Source organism: Centrocercus urophasianus, unplaced genomic scaffold, assembly GCF_019232065.1.
Source record: "Centrocercus urophasianus isolate 14NV4802_14NV808 unplaced genomic scaffold, USGS_Curo_1.0 seq_21, whole genome shotgun sequence".
Classification (NCBI taxonomy): Eukaryota; Metazoa; Chordata; class Aves; order Galliformes; family Phasianidae; genus Centrocercus; species Centrocercus urophasianus.
This window is the reverse complement of record NW_024884767.1, coordinates 16,062,375-16,084,004: the sequence shown is the minus strand read 5'-3', so window position 1 is coordinate 16,084,004 and position 21,630 is coordinate 16,062,375. Positions and strand designations below refer to the sequence as shown.

Genomic DNA, 21,630 nt, shown 5'->3' with positions numbered 1-21,630 from the left:
CTATCATAAATGCTGGCATTTCACCTAATATTTATACATGTACTGTTAGATTTACTTATCTCTTACCTTATGTATTACCACTTACAATAACCATAATGAAAAAAAAAGGAAAAAAAAAAAAAAAGAAAAAAACATTCCCTAGAATGTTACTTGCATGACTTCCTCAAAGGGCAGAGAGGATACCTACACCAGAATATCTCCATTTGTAAGAGGTAGCTCTTAGGCATTTGCCAATTTCGCTGACAACACAACTAGAATAACTACAAGTTACAGATTTTGTCCTCTCACTCATCATTTACTGACTGCATGAGGGTAGAAGGATCAAACCTCCATCTGGCTCCCCCATTCCCACTCCATACAGTAGTTAGCTTTTACTGTACACAAATATTGGGAAATCTGAGACAATGAAAGAAATGTGCAATTAACAGACAGTAGCTTAAGGTTATCTCTACTCAACAGCACCAATTGCCTGTACTACATACAAGTCTGCTGTAATACCAAAAAAGATAAGATTTATATATCCTAGCAAACGTGTTATATGCTGATGAAAAGCATAAAATTGACATAATGGTTCTTCAGGGCTATAAACGTGTTTTCCTTTGCAGCTTAATTGACAACGACTAGATTGACCTTTTCTCTATAATTGTAACTACACTTGAGCAATTAAACAAATCACCACCTCTATCGTTTCTCACAGATATTAAATAAAACGCGAAAGGATGGGATTCTCAATCACCTCTTTATGCTGATGTAACTGCAGAATAGCATTTTACACTTTCACTCATGAGTGAAAGTTGGAATAAAAAAATTCTCTTACATCATTTACTATAATGAAAAGTGACAAATATGTTAGAAATAATCTGCATCACCCAATCTGCTGAAAATCCCGTTACTGTATTCTAAATACACATTTATGCCCTTCACTATCAGCATACAAAAGTGTTTTTTCCTGACACTTCATGCTTTTCACTTACTCTCTGGCTCACTGAAATTTAGATGCCCTGTTTTGCAAGTATTGCTCAACACAGACACAGCCTAAACCACTATGCATTTCCAGAAGAATTAAAGACTCTTAACAGTTAGATTTTACATTGGATAATTCAGTATTAGAACTTCCTCCTTGTTTCACATTACCCATTCCTCACCACTGCAGGTACACACCATGTGATGTCAATAGGAAGATAATGAAACAATAAGATGTATTTGTACTTCACTGCTGTGTCATTATTCAAAATACCTGTGACTGTTAGTGGGAAATTTTTAACTTGAAGAATTCAGCCAGGTTACTTGTCTTTAATGTATCATGGTTAGATTTTAACATATTGTAATCTGAGATCCGATGCTCTTCCAAAGTACCTAAAAAATTACCCATTTATGTTCACTGCAGCCTTTTAAGATGCAACTGAACACTATATTTTCATTTGCATACAGATGTATCTTCATATAACCACACCACCTACACACACACCTAAAAGAAGGTTATTTCATACAAGTGTCTATTCAACATCTCTATTTTTGAGGCATTTGCTGAAAGACATTGAATGTGACAAGGCAGTATATAAAGCAAAGTGTTTGTTTATAAGGCATCACATTAGAATACAACTAGCAATATTTGCAGGCTTGGAAGAAATAATTTTACTTTCCTCTGCCACACTTAATTTCATCCTTTGAATACTCAAAGCATGTACATAAAATTACATTTTAAGAGAAGTATGATAAAATCATTTCCCTAAATGATATTAAATTTAGCGACCAATGTCATGGTTCTATGTTTTTGTTTTTGTTTTCTTTATGGTTTCAGTATTCCACATCAAAACATCATGTAGTGCACGGGGCATTAAAGTGTCACTGCCCCAATCCCAGCTACCTATCCCTGTACATTACAGCAGTCACGGGATCTGGCCCTTCCGGATGGGGGGAGCGCTCTCTTGCTGCCTTGCAGTGGGTGCTGGAGGTGCTTTCCTGGCCGTTCCAAGCTTTTCAGGTTTGAATCGGTCCCGGGAACTCTCTCTCTCTCATCTTGTCTGATTTATTAATCTCAATTTCAATTAAATTGTATATATTGTGTTATCTTGTATTCCGATATCATAGTAAAATAAGTTTTTCCTCCATAGATTGTTGCCGCTGCTCTTTTCCTCCCTTCCTTCCTTCCCATTTTTGTGGGACTGGGGTGGGGGGGAGGGCGGAGGCCTGTCGCCCCCTGTCGCGGACATAGATTGATCTGATCAACTCCTTGACCCCTTATTTTTCAATCCTTGTCTTTGGAACGAGGGACAAAAGAAGGCATTGGGAATGTCTAGGACAATGATTCATTGGAAATCATTATCTAAATCACCTGTAAAATTATAACATAACACCTACTTTTTTTCATCCATTTTCCTTCAATAGCATGCAGAGTCACAGTTTCTGATTCAGCAATAAGAAATTTAATGACATGTACAGGCACATCATCCTCCCTTCTCACCCCTCACAAGCTATGGAATTTAGCTGGAGCGACTGTCTTGCCAGCATGAAGACTGGAGTGAAGACTGTATAAAATGCCACAGAAATAGAACATATAGACTTGACTCAAAATACTAACAATGAAAAAGACTAAGAACCAGTAAACAAAGGCAACAACAAATGGCGACATCCAGACAAATTTGAAAAGGTACTCATTGGCATGTGAACTCAATACTAAAGGGACAATTAAAGTCCCTTTAACTTGTCAGTGAAGCTTGGAACATTTGTGAAAGAACAGTCTAAAAAAAACAAGTACTAAAGAGTAAAAATTGCTCAAAGATTAATAGAATAGTATCTGATTATGTCACTTTCATCCACAACATTCACAGTGGTTGAGGGATATCCAAGAAGTCCATTCCCTGTTCTTTCCATGGATCACAGCTCCTTCCATCCAGAGCACCACACAAACCCCTAAGCACCTCCCAGCCACGGAAGCACTGTTATACTCCTCTGGTCCAGCCAACTAGCCAAAGCCACCCATTACGATCCCAAGGTACACTCATAACATAAAGAAAACACTCACAGCATGGTTTAATTCCTGCTACAATTCAGCTGTTACAATGTCTAAAGCAGGGTTATTATTTATTTAACAGGAAATAAAAGCCCATTACTCAACTACATTTTCATAGAATCGCAGATTGTTTTGAGCTGGAAGAAACCCTTAAAGATCATAGAATAGTTTAGGTTGGAAGAGACCTTTAAGATCACCAAGTCCATCCACCTAGCACTACCAATTCCACTGCTAAACCATATTTGAAGTGCCACATCCACATGTCTCTTGAACATCTTTAAGCTTGGTGACTCCACCACTTCCCTAGACAGCCTGTTTCAATGCTTATCCAGTTTTTCTGTAAATAAATTCTTCCTAATATGCAATGAAAACCCTGGGATTCAAGGGTCTCATTCAATTCCATCTTCTGAGAAAAGAAGACTGGGAGGGGACCTGACCTAGGTCTATAAATATCTAAGTTATAGGGGGCAGAGTGGTGAGGCCAGACTGTTTTCAGCAATGTGTGGAGACAGGACAAGGGGAAACGGCCGGAAACTGCAGCACAGGAAGTTCTGCACAAATGTGCGCAAGAACTTCTTTACAGTGAGGTGACGGAGCACTGGAACAGGCTGCCCAGGGAGGTGGTGGAGTCTCCTTCTCTGGAGATGTTCAAGACCTGCCTGGATGCCGACCTGTGCGACCTGGTGTAGGGACCTTTTGTAATGCAAAATTATCGAAGACTTCATATTACAAAAATAATAATAATAATAATAATAAAAATAAAAATAAAAAATCAGTGTGAAAATAGTACATTCCTTCCATTTCAAAGGGTTTTATATGTCATTTTATAAGATGAATTGATAGCTTTATATATTCATTGGATTGAGGTGTTTCGCTACTTAACTTATTTCATAAAACTTAGAGGTACCCAGATTCATACGTATCTTAAAATACACCAGCGTATACATGACATCCTTTTACAGATTTTATTCAGAAAATATTTGACAATATTGACTGTCAGCATCTCAGAGAGATACATGCAGTTTGTAGGAAAATTATGCATCAGAAAAATATACTGTAGACAAAACAAAAAACATGCTATTGAAAATTTTCCACAGTAATGAATGATTTACTAATACTGCAAGTTGGACGATCTGAAGTTAAAGAAGGGCTATCTAAACGAAGGAGTCTTTCTTTCCAAGTACTGCTTGGGCAAGTAAAGTATTACTAGAAAATGTATTTTTAGTCATATTTTTATTTCAATTCTTCTATTCTGAATTGTGAATACTGAATTTTTAGAAACAATTATTTTGTTTTGGTAGTCTACTGGTCACAAGAATAGAATAGCGTTTGCGGTTCAACTTCGGACTGAAATAATCTGAAATTTCCATGCTTCTATTGCTAATACCTAAAATCATGACTGTCCTTTACAGTCAGTTCAAAGTTACAAGATACAGTGGCAATTCTGCCCTTACTGCCATCAACAGTGAAGCCAGAAACAGGCAGGAAAACAGCCCATAAGGAGAGCAGTAAGCACACCATGTTGTACAAAATGTATTTTCTTTCATGGGTTCCCCCAGGAGGGTCTAAAATAATTCTAAATTCTTGCCACAGTCTCCCAGGACAGGAGACATCTAATGGATGAGAGCTTGTGCACACACTTTTTATTTTTCCCCTGCTGAAAAGATAAAAGGATGGCACAAACTTTCTAAGTCAATATCTAATTGATATGTCTGAAAGCAAAAGTGGAACTGCAGTTTGCAATACAGATTAGGGAAATGCTTTCTTGAAAGAATAAGTGATCAATCGTACTTTTTGTACTATTAGCTGAAAATACAAGTTTAGCTTCTATGAACTTTATTAGAACCCAGAAATCAAATCTGCATCTGTTTATTCAAGGTGATTATAAGTGACAACAGATCCACTCTATTTACATAAGCTACTTTTAGCAAACTGAGTCACGTCTCTGCAAATGCATGTTCTGGTTTCAGTTGGGATGGAGTTAATTTTCTTTTTAGTACCAGCTCTGTGTTTTGGATTTAGCATCAAAACAGAGGTTGTAACACACTGATATTTTAGATGTGGAACATTGCCTGCAGAGAGCTCAGGGCTTCTCTGGTTCTTGCACTGTCCTGACACTGAGGAGGACACAACTTCCCAGGACAGGTGATCCAAACTGTCTAAAGGGATGGCTCATGCCATAAGAACTATAAAACTGGTGGAGTTGGCTGCAGCTGTTCAGGGACTGGATGGGCATCAGTCAAAGGGTGGGGAGCAAATGCATTGTGCTTTAATAGTTTTATTTGTTTTATTTATTAGGTTTTTATTGTATTTTTCCTTCCATTTGTTTTTATCAATTTCTTATCAAGCTTTTTTACACAGCAGATGATCTTCAAGGCCCCTCCCAACCCTATGACTTCATCAATATCTCAATCTTTTCTTTTTATTCTCTTTCCCATAACACTATGGAGGGGAGGAGTGAACTACCATGCGGTGGTGAAGAATATTCGTCATATAGTATTAAGCTTGAGTTTTTCACCAAATTGCTTTATGTTCACAGTTTTCTTGTCATTTTTAAAACACATCCAGTCAATATCAAGTACTTGACAGTGGTATTCTCTCAATGTAGCCTACATGTATCAAAGTTCGAAATATTACTAAACAAACCAGAACCAATGTATACAGATGTGTAGGGAAAGAAACCACTGAAATGTACCAACCGAAAGAAATACAAAGACAATTAATAATAGAGCTATAAAATTCTGAAAGGAAGACCTTCTGCTTGAAGTGGTTTATTCACAGTAGGAAAGTACTTACAATATCTAAAGACTGTGGGAATACTGGAATGCCGTCTGAAAGGCCCTGCTTGGTAATATTTTATTCCATTTAACAAGCTTATTGTCATGCCTTGTAGAATGACAGCTGCCAAGATCAGCATGGAATAGCAACTTCTACAACAAAGTGATATCTAGACCTCCTGAGTAAAATTTTCCTCTAGAAGTTTTGCCAAGGAACTTCAAGAGTGCATTCTACCCTGGATTATACAAACAGGTATCTTAGTCACAGTAACCAAAATCATATAAAACTGAATTTGCCAAGTCCAAGGTCAAAAAACATATTTACAAATGTGCTGAAAATAAGTCTGAATGAATGCATTTTATACCATTTTACCCACAGTGCAAATTAACAAAGAAATGTAACAGGTCTATTGTCTCCTTTTAGAGCTCTGTCAAAATCAATCTCAATATTTTTTCTATCAAAGTATGTTCTTTTAAAAAATATTCAGATATTTTATCACCTCATACTTGATTGTTATGGGCTGAAATAAACTATGCCACTTTGGTAGCGTTGAAAAGCACTTCAAAAGAGCTGAAAAGCCCTTAAAGTTGTTTAGCTAGTATTAATTTGTAGCAGGAAAGTACCAGAGAAGAACAGAATAAATAACAGATACTCCACTGCACATATCCATGAACCTGAGATTCTGTTTTATAAACAGAATTCACATTTGTTTAATAAAATCAGCTTTTGTATTATGTTCTGTTCTGCACTAGGCAGGTCCATAAGATGTTTTTTAGTTTTTGTTTTATTTTGTTTTTGAGCAGTGATGCCTTTTAGATGCTGCATCCAGCCTCAGGTTTCAGTACCTAGGATATAGCCTAGCTTGAGGTGGAATAGATCATGGAGCATAGAGCTGTCACTGAAAAAAACTCTGCTGCAATCCTATATGTTACTCCTGAAGCAAACATGTTGTAGTGCCTGAGATTTAGAGACTTAACTAGATATAACTCTTACCTAGACTTATCTAAACATAAGCAGGATCTGCTTTTGAGAAATACACCTATTCATAACTGATTTTTGCCTTATGTCACACAGGAACTTGTACAACACATCCATCCAGTAGAACAGGATCAGAACCAAAAAGATTCTAGCAGAGAAACTAATTTATTTGGAAACAAAAGTGCATAAAAGAAATACATTTTTTCCTATTATAAATGGTAGCTATTTTTAAACACCTGATTTAGGAAGCATTCATTCCTTCAGTATGTTTACACACACACAAAGTATCTATTTTTACCCATTAAGAAAACATAGCATGCAATGTGCAAATTTTTTTTTGTCATAAGCACATCGTATTATATATATAAATACATGAGTGAACATACCATGTGATGTTCAAGGTTTCCTTTGTCATAAGCACATTATATTAATGCACAACAATAACAACAACAAAGGAGCAAAAGCATAAACTTTATATAGTCTGAAAGAAAATTAACTAAAGAGAAGTAAAATGAGGAAAGAAAATGGAAAATATATCAGAAACGGTTCTGAAACATTAACTTCACTAACCTCAGATAAACATCGGAAAGTCTATTTTAACAAAAAGAATTTGTGCATGGTGTCAGATGTGCTGTGTATCGTTTCTAGTGTTCCTGACTTCTATACAATGTTCATTTGAAAATACATTCCTTCATTATCTAGGAATGGAATTATTTTGTAATTAATGATTTGCAACTTGTATTTGCCAATAACGTTGTCCCAAAAGTGAACAGAAAAAAAAAAAATCATTTATTTTACTTTTGCTGTGTAAGACCACTGCAAACCAGAGATGATTTGAACAGCTTCCCAAATAGTTTAACAGTTTGCTGTAGTTTTCACTCCTCTGAAAGAAGCTAGGGAAACACTATAGCAGTGAGGTTTTTCCAGAATATATTTCTCTCTTTATTAGGAGAACTTCTCCTTTACTCTAGAGACCTATATGCTTCATCACTTGAGCTTGAAAAACAGCCTATACTAATAACAGCCTAGCAGGTCTTGGTAAATCCAAGTTGCTATAACAATGTCTCAAGAGATAACATGATCTCTTTCCACAATGGAAACAGAAGAATATTTTAAGGAACTAAAAAGAGAGTAAAATGAAGGCATCTGTGTAGAACTAAAGATATAGAAATATAAGAAATTTTCTTCAGATATACTGAGTGATTGTGTCAGTGCCAAGAACCACCTTTAAAAATGCTTAAACTCACTGAGAAAACAATGAATATCTGAAAAACAAACAACTGAGTGTGAAATATTTTTATTTTAACCATGTCCCATTAGAGAAAAAGGAAGATTTATAGCAAAGCTGTTTTTCCAAGAGTTTTTTTTATAGATTTATATTAGCTATCTTGAAAAAAAAAAAGTTTTTAGAAACTGAAGATGGTATGGAAGCAATGTTTGTAATCATCTCACTGTAGTTAGATTTTATAATGCAGCCTGCATTAACTGGGACCTGGCAAATCTGCTCCACTGCAAAACTAGCACTGCTCTTACCTCTCCCACTAAATAACATCCATTCGCATCACTCCATTAAAGGCTGTTAATTAGTTAAGTTACTTACTTTCAATCCATTAGTTGAAATCCAAACCAGTGAGCAGACAAGAAATATGACAAAGGAGGAAATAGTTGGTAAAAGGAAAACAAGTAAAGAATAAATACAGAAACCAATTCTTCTGACCTTTCACTGTACTGAATACTCATGATTACTTACACTCAGCAATGGTCTTCATTAGCATATATCTGACTAGAAGTGAGGAGCCAACAGAAAAGAGTAAACTCACCTATTCTACCTTCAGCATTTCTAACTGAACAAATGAAATGGTATCTAACAGCAAGTGCTAGCAGATGAATCACAAAACTGCTGGGTCTCTAACCTCTAGTGCTCACCTGTTAAACACTCCTGGTTCCAGCAGGACACCCAGAGCAGCGAACCCAGAGCACATCCAGGTGGCTTTTGGAGATCCCCAAGGAGGAGACCACACAACCTCTCTGCGCAGCCTATATCAGTGCTCCATTACTGGCAAGCACAGAGCAGCTTCCTGATGCTCAGAGGGAAACTCCTGTGCTCCAGTATGTGTCTGATGCCTCCTGAACTGGCCTTGGGCATTACTGAACAGAGCCTGGCTCCACCATCTTTGCGTGCTCCCTTCATTTATTTGTATGCACTGCTGAGATCCTACTTGAGCTTCTCCAGGCTGAACAGCCCCAGCTGTCTCAGCCTTTCCTCACTGGAGGTATATTTCAGCTCCTTATCATCACTGGATCTTCATGAGACTTCCACCAGTCCATCCACATTTCTCCTGCACTGGATAGCTCAGAAGAGGATACAGCAATTGCTGTGTGGCCTTAAGCCAGAAAATGGTCTACAGATGGTAAAAATGGTTGCCAGTAAAAAGTTCAAGCTTAACAATTTAACAGTGAGCAGTGTGTTTGCTGTCTGTTCTGCACGTATTAAAACTGAATTGTTCTGCCCCTCCCTTGTACAAGATTAGATGTACAAATTGGCTGAGTCTCATCTCCCTTCAGTACACAAACGTGCATACAGCAATTTCTCTTTCATTCCATATGGTAAAAATCTAGATGCATAGACTGAAGGAAGTTTGAGATCACTTTAGTGTATTTCTGATAGGGAAAACCAGATCGTCAATCACAGGCTATGCAGAGAAAGCAGTCAGACTCCGACCCAGAAATAAGCCACTCAGTGCTCATTGTCTACGCTCCAGTGCATTACCCTGATCACCACTTTCATGTTATGTTACCACTTATTTTCCTTGTTACATTATTACTTCCTACACTAGAACCAGCCATTCAATCACTCATCAGCTCAATTTCATCATCATCATCATCCTCTTCAAGCTCACTACAACTTTTCAAAAGTACTTTAATTTCTCATCTCCAATAGAGTAAACCCTTCACAATTCATCACTTATTAATTAATCTTGAACTAAAAAACAGAGATATCATCTGTATCTACATCTAAAATCACAGAAATATCAGTATAAATCAACATCACTCAGCCTTCTTTGACTATAATGAAAGAAAAAGGGGTGATCAATGACTTAAACTGATCAGGATTGAAGGTAATTAGCATACAGCATCTGACTCATTGCCTGCTTATCAACATAGATTTTATGTTCATCTATAGGAATCGAAAATTTAAAAAAAATCTTAATTTTGACCTTATATCCCATGCAATAAGTATTCCAGAGCAAATTTTAGAAGATGGTTATCTGCCTTTCAAAAATATTTTTAATGGATATGCTGATGGACTCTAAAAAACACAATCAGTACAGTAAATCATTAGGACAGCTTTCCCTTCTCCTTTTTTTTTTTCCTCCCCCAAGTACTGTGAAGTATAAGTTGTATCCTCAGAATGCAACAATAACTGTAATAAGGACTACATCTGTCCAACTGAGCATCAGTAAATCGGATTTTTTATTTTGTTATACTCCTTCAAATTATACCATTGCAAATATTTTGTCTGCAGAAAATGATAGAAAAATGATATATATACATATCCTCTTTGTATATATGTATATATAGATATATATATATAATTTTTTTTCCCCAGTTCTCATGATGGATTAACAACTCAGTTTCATAACACACTATCATTTCCATGTTTTCCTGCACTTTCTTAATTTTTGTAAGGTATGTCATATAGGAAACAGCTGAGCCACATTTGTGTCAAGTCTGCCATTTCTAATTATCAGCAACTAAGTGTAAGCAGTTTCTCCTTTGGCTTAACACATGTACACCTATCTTCCAAAAATTCTTTTATGCCACAATTCATAAAATTGTTTAGGTTGATGTTAAGTCCCCTGCACTAGATTAATAACTAATTACAGGAGATATTTATCATCTCAAGTTTCCTACATGAGGATTGTCAGACTTAATAACTTTCCTCATATTTTCACTATTTACAGAAATAGTGCTTCATTTATCATATACTTCAGCAGTGTGACAACATTAGACTATTTTCTCCACTTCTGATGTACTTTAAGAATCATAAAACAGTGTAAAATCTTGACAACATATTGGAAATTTTATTATTTTTGGTAACATTTATTTCCACCTCACAGTGTTTCTTAAAAAGCTATTCTAAAACAAGTCAATGCAGAAGTAGAACTGGCAGGCTAAAAACTTAATACACAGTTAAGCTTAATTAAATAAAACACATTCTGATTTTTATCACTGATTAGTTTTTGCAGAGATTATGATAACGATTCATTTCATATCTGTAAAAAGTCTTTTATTTGACAGCAATGCCAAAGGAACTGTTTCAGAAGTAGTTTTCAAGCGGATTCTGGGCATTTAACTAAAAGCTGAGAGGAGTCAGTACTTCTCTCAGATCTTGCAGACAGTTGCTGAGATGCTCCAGGTTTGTTTTTTTTCAAGTCTCTTGCACGCTGGATTGCAAAGTAACTCAACGCTTAAAGCAAGGTTATACAGAACAGCACAGATGTGCAGCCAGTGCTAATTCCACTGGGAATCTCATGCTGCATTACTGAGCATAGTAAGATGCCATCCTCACAAAGTATTGCATAATGAGGGGAAAAAATAAATTATACAACATATTATGTTACCTAAAGAAGGTATAAGTGACAAGTTCCAAGTTTACCATTGCAGCAAATATTGCAGCAACAGTATTATCCTAATATTAAGATGAAACACAAGAGTACCTTCCAGAAAATCAGCTTCTAAACCTGACATTTAGCAACCAGCTACTAGTTGTGTAATGAAAATTGCTGTACTGGGTGTGGGTGAAACAGTGCTGCCAGAAGGCTGTTCAGGTTCTCTGTGGGATGAGACAGGTACAAACAGCAGTGGGAATACCAAGAGGCACTGGTGGTGGGAAAGAAATGGGAATACTCCCTAGCACTAAAGCAAGCAGAAATCCATAGCACAGACTACAGAGATGCTCCATGGGGCATATGGTGCTTGTAAAATAAATGTGGCCCACATCTCTGTGGGAGAGAGGAAAAGGGGAACACAGTGGAAAAGAGGACAAATGCTGTTTGTGACATCCCTCTTCCTCATCCCCCGGCACTGCTGAGGGTGGCAGAGGATTAAGAAAAAAAGGAGTGAAACTGAGCCCAAGAAAGAAGCGGGAAAGATGATAATCTTTGCTGTTTTGATCCTTAATACCTGAATCTATTTTAATACGCAATAAATTAAATTTCTTTTCCCTAAATTAAGGCTTCTTTGTCCTCAATAGGTGATCTTCCTGCCTTTATTTCAGCCCACAAGCTTTCTCATCCCATTTTTTTCCCTCTATTTTCCCTCTAGTCTTGCTGAGGAGGAAGAGTGAGAGAACAGCTGTATTTGCTGCTCAGCTGTTAGACAAGGATATCCGCCACATCAGTGAAACTGCAATTATTTATGGCAGAATGAAATAGTAGAGATAGCTGATCAAACAGTATTCTTTTTAGTTTTTCAAACTTTTAAGTTAAACATTTTAGCACAGTCAAATCAGGTACTACGCCAGTACTGAAAAACTCTGAAAAGTAAATGCTCTTGGACATAATTCAAATGAAAGTTATTGTGAAATACCGAAACTGAAGCGATAATAGAAGACAGAGAGTAAAAGCAAGTCATCTGCCAAATAACCTAAAACAAGCAGCAGAAAAGGCAATATAGCAACCGAAAGACAACTTTTCCTTAGACATGTGCATGTACTTATTGTGAATATTTCAGTTGTTCTCTTACTGATTTGTAACCTGGTACCATAATAAATACCCTTTACTTAACCATTCTACTACCGAAAAATATTGACCTTAACAGTGGAATATTACTGTATCTATTTAAAAATAATTAAAAAAAAAAAAAAACAAGTCCGTGTGGATAGGTTTTTTGGGGGGTTTTTTGTTGTTTTCGGGTTTTTTTTCTTTTTTCTTTTGTTTATTTTAAAGCTGTTTCAATGTTATTATGTTTAATCGGAGCACACTCCACTTTCATCAGATTATACGAAAACGGAAAATGAGGGAATATGGGTAATCGGTATTTCTTCTGCTTTTCCTACCTGTTAGAACAAGGTTTGAAAGGGATGCTATCAAATATATTATGGATAAAAAAATGCTAATGTACCCCAGTGTCTTTACTGACTCAATCTACAAAAGTACTTCTCTTCCAAACGTGCTTTTCTTTAACAATATTTTCCCTTCATTTGTTCAAACAAAATGGTCAGTGTAAAACCAATAATAACATACTCTGCATATCCTTCTTTGACTTCTTCAACTACTGGTTTCACAACAATGTACCAAAGCATTAGTATCAATGAAAGGACACTGGGATGGGCCTCAGGCAGGAGGACGAAGGGGTGGCAGACACAGTGCATTATGAACTGCCTCTGTTCACCATTTCTCTGCACCACTCAGCAAGGAGGGCATAGAAGAGTGGGGAATTAAGAAATTATGTTGAAACTGGGAAGATGAGGAGTATGGGGGAAAGTGCCTTTAGTTTTGTCTTTCTTTTCCTCTTGCCATCCTTTGCTATTTTTAATTGGCAATAAATTAATGTTCCCCAAGTCCAATCTGTTCCGTACTGAATCTGAATCTGTACTGTCTCTGACAGTAATTGGCAAGTGATCTCCATGTCTTTATCTGACCCATCATCTTATTTTTTCCCTGACTTGTTGAAAAGGGAGACTGAGAGAGCAGTTGAGTGGGTATCTGGCGGCCAGACAAGTTTAACCCAGTATAAAGACTGAATTTTTTTCATCTATTTTTTTCATAATCACTAAAAATAAATAAACAAACAGATAAATGAATAATATTCAACCATATAAAAAATCAGAATTTAATGTAGAAAATTCACTTAAGTATGCCAAGTAATCTTTGTCCAACTTCAGTACTGTATTTTGAAACTTAAACATCTGACAATTACCGTCACATCATTTTACATAATACTTTTGTAAAGAAATTTGTTTCACTTTACGTATGTAATTAAAAAGTATGACATTTAAAGCAGGTGGCACATTTTATAACTTCCAATGGAGTTTAAGTTTTTGAGTTTACCTGACTGTAAACATCTGATAATTATGCAGAGGACTTAAAGGAAATCACCCTTCAGATAATGCTTAAAAGATTAAATAAAATTAGAATTAAGAAATGCTACAGTTCACTTTCAATGATTTATGACAGATATGTAATACAAAAATACAGCTTCTCTTCTGGAAGTCTTCTCTATACACCAAAACCAGATTACTCAAAAATACAGAAGTATCAATGCTCCTGGAGCAAGTTTGCACTTCAGTCAGACCTGCTGAATACTAACATGAAGCATTAGCATTTGTCATCACCACAGATTAAAACACACAGTTTGCTTGTGCAAAAAAACAAAAACAAAACAAAAAAAACAAACTAACAAAGACAATCTAGCCAAAAGGTTTCACACATTTGTAGTTTTAATGTATTTTTAATATCAAATATGAAGAGTGTTACATTTTCAGGAAGAAAAAATTATTTTAGCAGTTTTTGCACTGGAAAATAATTCTAGCATTCACTAAACTTGCATTTTATTGAAAATGTACTGTAAGAACTGACCTATTTTTTTTATCTTCATCTCTGCTAATGAAATGATGGAGCATCCACACAAGACAGCAACTTTGGGACTAACCTTAGCAAGTGATCATCTGCTCAAAGCATCTTCAGCACTGTGTCCTCTACTCACCACATATCTACATCAGACCAAATACTCCCAAGGCTTTTCATGCCTTCATCAATTCACATTAACTAATGTAGGCAGTCATCACAAAATTTTTAAACACTCCTCTAGCACACGGAAGACCATATTAATAATTTAGTCTGGTAAGAAGCAGTGTGGAAAACCCCATATGCTCTCTGCCAACAAATGCAATGATCAGTTGAGAAAATTAGTGTTTTAGTGATCCAACTGAAGAGAGCAGATGGAGATGCTTCAAAGTAGAATATGCTCATTTTTCCTGACTCCACTACCACACATTTTCATTGTCAGGTTTACATTACAGCTTCCAATCATTTATTATATTTCTTCTACATTTCATTTGTATTTTGACTTCCTGACTACTAAACTTGTCAAAGGTCTGCATTTCTCAGTTCATCCACTTCAGAAAGAACACTTTGTTGTTCTTTCCAACAAGAAATCTCACCACCAGGTCCTAACCAGCACAAGAAGACTGTACCTTTGTGCCATTTACTCTCATTTATCTATAGTGCTATTTCGTAGAAGTTCCACAAGACAACAGCACTTTTTAAGAGCACTGGTATAAGAAGATCAAATTCAAGTTACCCATAGGTGCTCAAAGCTCAGGAAGGTGCTATGATAAAAATCACATTCCCCTGCAGAACTGTGCAACATGTTATGTCATGCTTTGCTGAACCTCCTTAGGGCTTTATTTCTAGATGTCATTTGAATTTATACTGCTTTATCCATTCAAATTTGCAAGAACAAATGCAATGACCATTAACAAAACTTCAAAGTAATAAGTTTATTTAAAATCAAGCCTCAAAGGAATCATCATGTTTGTCGATCTCAGTTTGTCAGACCTCTGCAATATAAAGACTTAAAGACAAATCTTCTGCATACTAAAAGAATTTACAGGTTTGGGTTTGAAAGAAGAAATGGGAATATTTCTATGATGTATAATTAGCATATAAAATATATAAGATGTACTTTGATATATTTTAGTATATAAAACTTCCAAGGCAGCTATATACCTGCAAGAGTAATTACTATGTTAGATTAATTGAGCTTTCTAAGATCTTTTTTAACTCTCAACTTTTAAGACACTGTTTTACAAGTCATTATTGGAGACTCATTTTCTTTAACTTTAAAAATGAATGTCAAGACTACTTCAACTGAACATATTTTTTGCTTTAAGCAAAAAGAAACTATTTTTTTACTGCCCTACAAATGCCTTGCAGATACACACTTTTAAAAACAAAAATAGCTTCAATCAAAACACAGAAAGAATAGTTCTTGCTAATTCCCACAGAACCAAAATTTTGTGCTTGCCATGCAAAGGTCTTGCACTCTTGAAAGTTTTGATTCCTTTCAGTTACTTAACAAGAATTGTAATGATCACAGAATCTAATAAAACACTGTGTCATGTGTAGGAGAATGCAATAAATATTCTGGGGCCATGGCCTTGCTTGTGGAAAGAATGTTTATGGAATTCTGGAAACAATAAAGAAATCTAAAGTGAAGTTTTAAAATCAGAGATTTACTTCAGCTGTAAAATCTAACACTATTCTACTACAAGAGAACTTTCTGGTTTTATTTCAGTCAGGGTTCTGCACCAAGGAATGAAAAAAAACAGCTTTCCTTGACTTTAAAGAAAGTAAACAAACAAAGCCCCAAATGTTTTGTTTTTTTTTTTTTCTTTATTTAAAAACCCAACAATCTTCTCATGTACTACAGATAATTAAAATGTCTTAGTAAGTTTGTAAAAAAAAATCAGTAGAAGACAATAAGCTGGGCTGATAATGTGTTAAGGGGAAAAAAAAAGGGGGGAACTAATTCCATTCTCTTTTTTAATATCATGAGTCTGGTATATCTTAGACTCGTACTATATTGTGTGTGTGATGGATACAATGATCAAAAAGTCTTCTCAAAGGTATTAAAAACCCTCTGACACCCCTTCTAACTAGGAGCTATGGCCTGCTATCAAATGAAAAACAAAACAAGTTCATCATACTTTAGATCATTAATAAACTAACTGAGCTTTTTATCTGGTAAATACCTGAACAGTTCTTTGAATTTCTGAATATTCACCCAGCTCTTCAAAGTAAATACACTAATAATACTCTGCTGAATGTGTCTCCATGTTGATTAAAGACTATTGCTATATCACATACCTTTCACATTGTTTTCAGTATCCTTTAATTTAGTACATGTGGAAACTGGGAGAAATGACTTCATACATATTAATGTTTCAAGCTAATTGTAAAATGGGAAAAATTCTTAAACTACTGAACAACTACCTCTCAATAAAATTTAATAAAAGTGTTCATCACTTTCCATATTTTCTCTGTTTGTTTTAGCTGGAAGATAATTTGAATAGCTAAATTAAATCTGTGGCCATCTCTTACAATTTAAGCTTTGAAAACGTACCTGTGTAATAAGAAGCAAAATTAAAACAACTACAGAGACAGAAGTCAATTATCTAAAAGTTCACAAGTGCAGAATAACCGTCAGTGATGGAAACAGTTTCCTTTTTTTGTTAAATTTCATAACTGTACTCGGCATGAAGTTTCAGAGTTATATGCACACAGGTAAAAGACACACTGCATACTCTGGTTCAGTAACAAACTTCAGAACAGTTTGAAAAGAATCACTTTGGATAATACCAAGCAGACCGTTTTACTCAAAATGTTCTTGCAGTAAAGTATACTACTCCAACCAATTATAACCTTAAAAACCCCCACCTTCTAAATTTACATTTTTCACCTTAGTTGTTTTTTTTTTTAAATTATTCAAAAATTTTCCAGTACAGTAGTTTTTCTCATCAAATATGGCCCTATAATGACATAGGGCAATTAAGTGCTTTCAATGCCAAAGTAAGGATATCCTTACCCCTACCCCAAATAACACCTAAACAAACAACCCAAAACCAGCGTAATTAGCTACGAAAGAGGAGCAGTAGTAAAAATTCAATGGTACTTCATACTCAACACATTTCTATATTACTAATTTTAGAACATCATACTTTTGTCAAAGTTCAAGCTTATTTTCACTTGAATATGTTCTAAAAGACTCGAAAGAGCATATATATGAAAAAGTCCACAGCCATACAGAAGAAAAGTCATTCTAAGCACTCTTTCCTGTTCTCCTTAATGTAGTGCATACTGGTCAGAAGGAAAAGACTTCATTAATATCCCAGTTATCCTTTCAGTCTCGTTCTGCTTTATTTGCCAAAAGGTAAAGGATTTTATGCTTTCTAAACAAACATGAATTTGATTACTTAACTCATAATAGCAATCTATTTTTTCTTACATACACAAAAATATGCTTCATTGTTCATTTATGTTTAAATCTGTTCAAATGCTCTCTACTTATGGAAAGATTCACAGTAAATGTACATTTCAGATAGGCATGTTAAAGAGCACATTCTCATGTAATCTACAGCAAACAACCAATTAGGGATGCCATCCAATTATTAGCAAACTTTCCACAACAAGAACACATAAGAGCACGTAAGGCATGTTTAGATGATTTACCCACACCAAACAAGAACAACTCAAAAAACAGTTGGTTTTACTCATCTCCTCCAACCCCCAAGACATGAAGAAGTATTCTCAACTAATATAACTAGTTGATTTTGCTTTATACTAGTATTAGATCTTATAATGAAGTTACCTGTCATTAATGATCCAGTTCAGACACAGATTGAGGGAATTAAGGTTTTTGCATCTCTTTACTATTTCCATCACTGTTTCATTATCCAGTTCTGTGATATGACGTAGATCCAGGCTAGAAAGATTTCTTAGCTGTTGAGACAAACATAACAGAAATAAATAAAACATTCATATAGAAAACTTATTCACATAAATAATGGTTATAAAAACTTTTGAAAGTTTTTTAATCACGTACTTATGCAAACTAGTCAAGAAAAATGAAGTTAATGTATTCCCACAAAAAAAAAAAAACAACCACAAAACAGAGATATTTATCTAACATAACTTAAGCATCTGAAAACTACTTTCACATTTGGAATTCAGACAAGTTTCAGTCACTCCATGACATCAAGATTCTCTTGTTCATGGTCCAGTACACATCGTGAAAGATCTCGGCATCGCTCCTCACTTTCCTACATGGTGTAGGACAGCAAAGTGGCATACCAACTCATTTAATTAAAGAAAGGAAGGGCAGTAAAGAAAGGCAAGACAGCACATTTGTGACATTTGTGCTCAAATACTTAAATGCACGTGATTAAAGACTCAACAGTCCAAGGTTTTCAAACTGTGTACATCTCACTAAGTGAAAAATAAAATATGTATACATTAGTCTTACCTACAGTCATCAATAATAACTTTGATACTCCAAATAAAAAAAGATCAGAGTTGCAGAACAAGATGATTTAATATTTATGCACCAATTAACCTGATTTGTTCCTATTAAAATCACTATAATGTCCTTCAAAAACAGACAGAATGTTCTTACTGCTTTCCTGAGCTATGGATTCATAGAAGGAAATTTACAACTATTTTTGTAGCATCCTCAAACAATAGATCAATTTAATCATAATAACTTCCAAGTGGTGTTTGCTTTATAAGCTGTCTGAAATAATCTCTGTTGTACTCTGGAAAAAATAATTGCATTAGGTAATACTGACACTTAATTAAATTTACCTTCACTGTAAGAGAGAGAAAATAATCCTATTCAGTGATTTAGGTCACTAAGGATTTGATTAAGTAAAGGCATACAACTGAGATCATATAACTTAGTCCACTTCAGTAGCTAATTATTAAGTCAATATATTTAAGGGGAAAAAAAACCCGAAACGTAGGTAGTCTTCCACAGAAACTGGTATTCTCACAATTTGCCCCCAAGTTTTTAACACTTTCTAAAATTTGAAGATAAACCACATATTGTTTCCAGTAACTCTGCTGAACAAGCATAGAATTATGGAGCCTGACCTCTGAGAGGCAATTGCAGGCCATTTTTAGAGGAAAAAAGAGAAATATATTCCTAGTATTAAAAAGTACTGCTGAGTTCCTTGTTGCAGTCCCACTGCACTTCTGTTTCTTAATTGCTGGATAGAGAGAAAGGCATATGACTGATAGTGGTGGTAAAGCAGACAGGCTCTGCACTATAGGCATAATTCTGAGTTTCCTGTGAGAGCAGTATCTTCTGCATACATCTTCTATGCATCCTCCACAAGCAACCTGTCGTTTTTCTCCCCAAGTTACGAAAAGGAGAAGCACAAGATAACTTGAGTTATCCTCACCTTCATTCATGTGAGACAATTCAGCCTTTGCACTATGTTGTCAATAACTTGTTCAATACCTATGACATGCTTGAATCTCTACATGAAGTTCTAACACAAATTAATGACTCCTATCTCAAATATGCTTCCTGAAATGTAGAAATCACTCTATCACTTTTATTTTGTAACTGCATGGACAAAATCTGAAAAATCACTGCACATGTTTTATATATCAGTAGCAATGTGTAAAAGATTTCTCCACTTGGGGCAAAGAATCTATAAATACCAAGACACAGTTGAGATGCAACAGCTTGTTTCTGTTCCCCTGTAATGATTCTGCATAAAATACATCAGTGCTGACTAACCCAACTCACAGAAAGTCAAGAGTAATGCAATGTACATATGATTGCAGCAGGACAACTTTACTAAATTCAGGTTTAAAAGGTTCTTGCAGCGATTAAAATTTTACCATGTTCTATCTCTACCTATTCTACCTATGCTTATCTTGCTTTAAATTATTTAATGCCTTATTCTTTACTTATAAAACAGGGAAATGAGGCACAAATACACTGATTAGATTTGCAGATTGTTATGGAAATGTGAATCAAAATCATCCTAAACTCATGTCCACCAAAATAACTAGAGAACCATTTTATATCGGACAGCTTTCTTTTTAGCATACGAAATAAACCTAATGGGCATTTCAGCAGTAGACATGCTCTATGATGTTATGCAAATATTTACCTCAAAGAGTCCTCAAATAAAAGTTGAGAATGTTCCCTCTGAGAAAAGCAGAATCCTGATATATAAACAAACTTTGCTTTAAGACAACATACCGGAGTGGGTAACAGTTCTTCTAAGTCTTTGTCATTGACATTACTTAGAGAGAAAAGACCATGAACTTAAAATAAAGACGAGTTAACATACGAAAATCAGTTCTTTTTAAAACAGCACCTAAAATGATTTTAAATTAGAGAATCTACCCATTTCAGGCAACGATGAACGCAGCAGAATTTATTATTCCTCAGGAAAAAAAATATTCTAGTTTTACATGGCTACACTCAAAAACTAAGTGAAATCTAAGTGTGAGTAAGTGACAAAATTAGTAGCATTTCAAAAGCAGCTTTTACCTATTTTTTTTTTTTCTGTCACAGGCAAGAGCAGTTGCATATACTTTATAGCTACCTTTACCTCTCACATCTAAAACTAGCTCAATATGAAACAACTTAACTTCTCTGAAGCTGACATTTTGGATAGTTGGGACATTTGAGCCTTGAATGCATAAATCCTGAGACGAATAAAGCATGGTTTTGATCAACATTTTTTCACAGAGAAGTATATTCTGTTACTTGACTATTCAGTGTTAGGGCAACAGATAGAAGGTTTGCCTTGGCGCCCCCACCCCCAGTTCAAAACACATTTTCATCATATAGAAGTATCATTTTATCACCAAATGTTAGGGCCATTCTTTTAAATATGTTTTTTTACATTTTTCTCCAACTCTTAATTCTATAGCTCTATAAAGAATGCTCTCCATGAACAGAATCTAAGCTCAACTCTAGCAAACAAAATGCCCTGTATTCAATTTGACAATAAAATCGACAATGCAGATAGCAGATAGAGGGCTTAAAAATGAAGTGAAAAATAAAATGCAGAATTAAGGGAAAAGAGGAAAAGTTAAACGAAGTTTATTTGCTACATATATACAGTTTTTCTATAATCCTGAATTTTGACTCAGAACTCTGTGCTAAAATTGTATGAAATAGTGAAAAGAGTGTTCAGATTTTATGAGGAGTCTGGATAGATGAATGAGACTAGGAAGGAACAGGATGTTGCTCCCTTCCCTCGGTTTCACAAATTGTCAGACAATTGACAGCCCCGCACATAAAGGATTTGCGAGGAGATTGCCTGTGAA

The 21,630-nt window shown here is 35.3% G+C and overlaps 1 protein-coding gene across 1 annotated transcript in view; it reads right to left on the bottom strand.

Annotated features, from left to right (window-relative positions):
- Positions 1-21,630, bottom strand: part of FBXL17 (F-box and leucine rich repeat protein 17) — a 264,239-nt gene that overhangs the window by 162,272 nt on the left and 80,337 nt on the right. Inside the window, exon 6 of the mRNA XM_042822768.1 lies at positions 18,146-18,276. Coding sequence (XP_042678702.1) covers positions 18,146-18,276 — 131 coding nt within the window. The remainder of the gene's footprint in view (positions 1-18,145; positions 18,277-21,630) is intronic.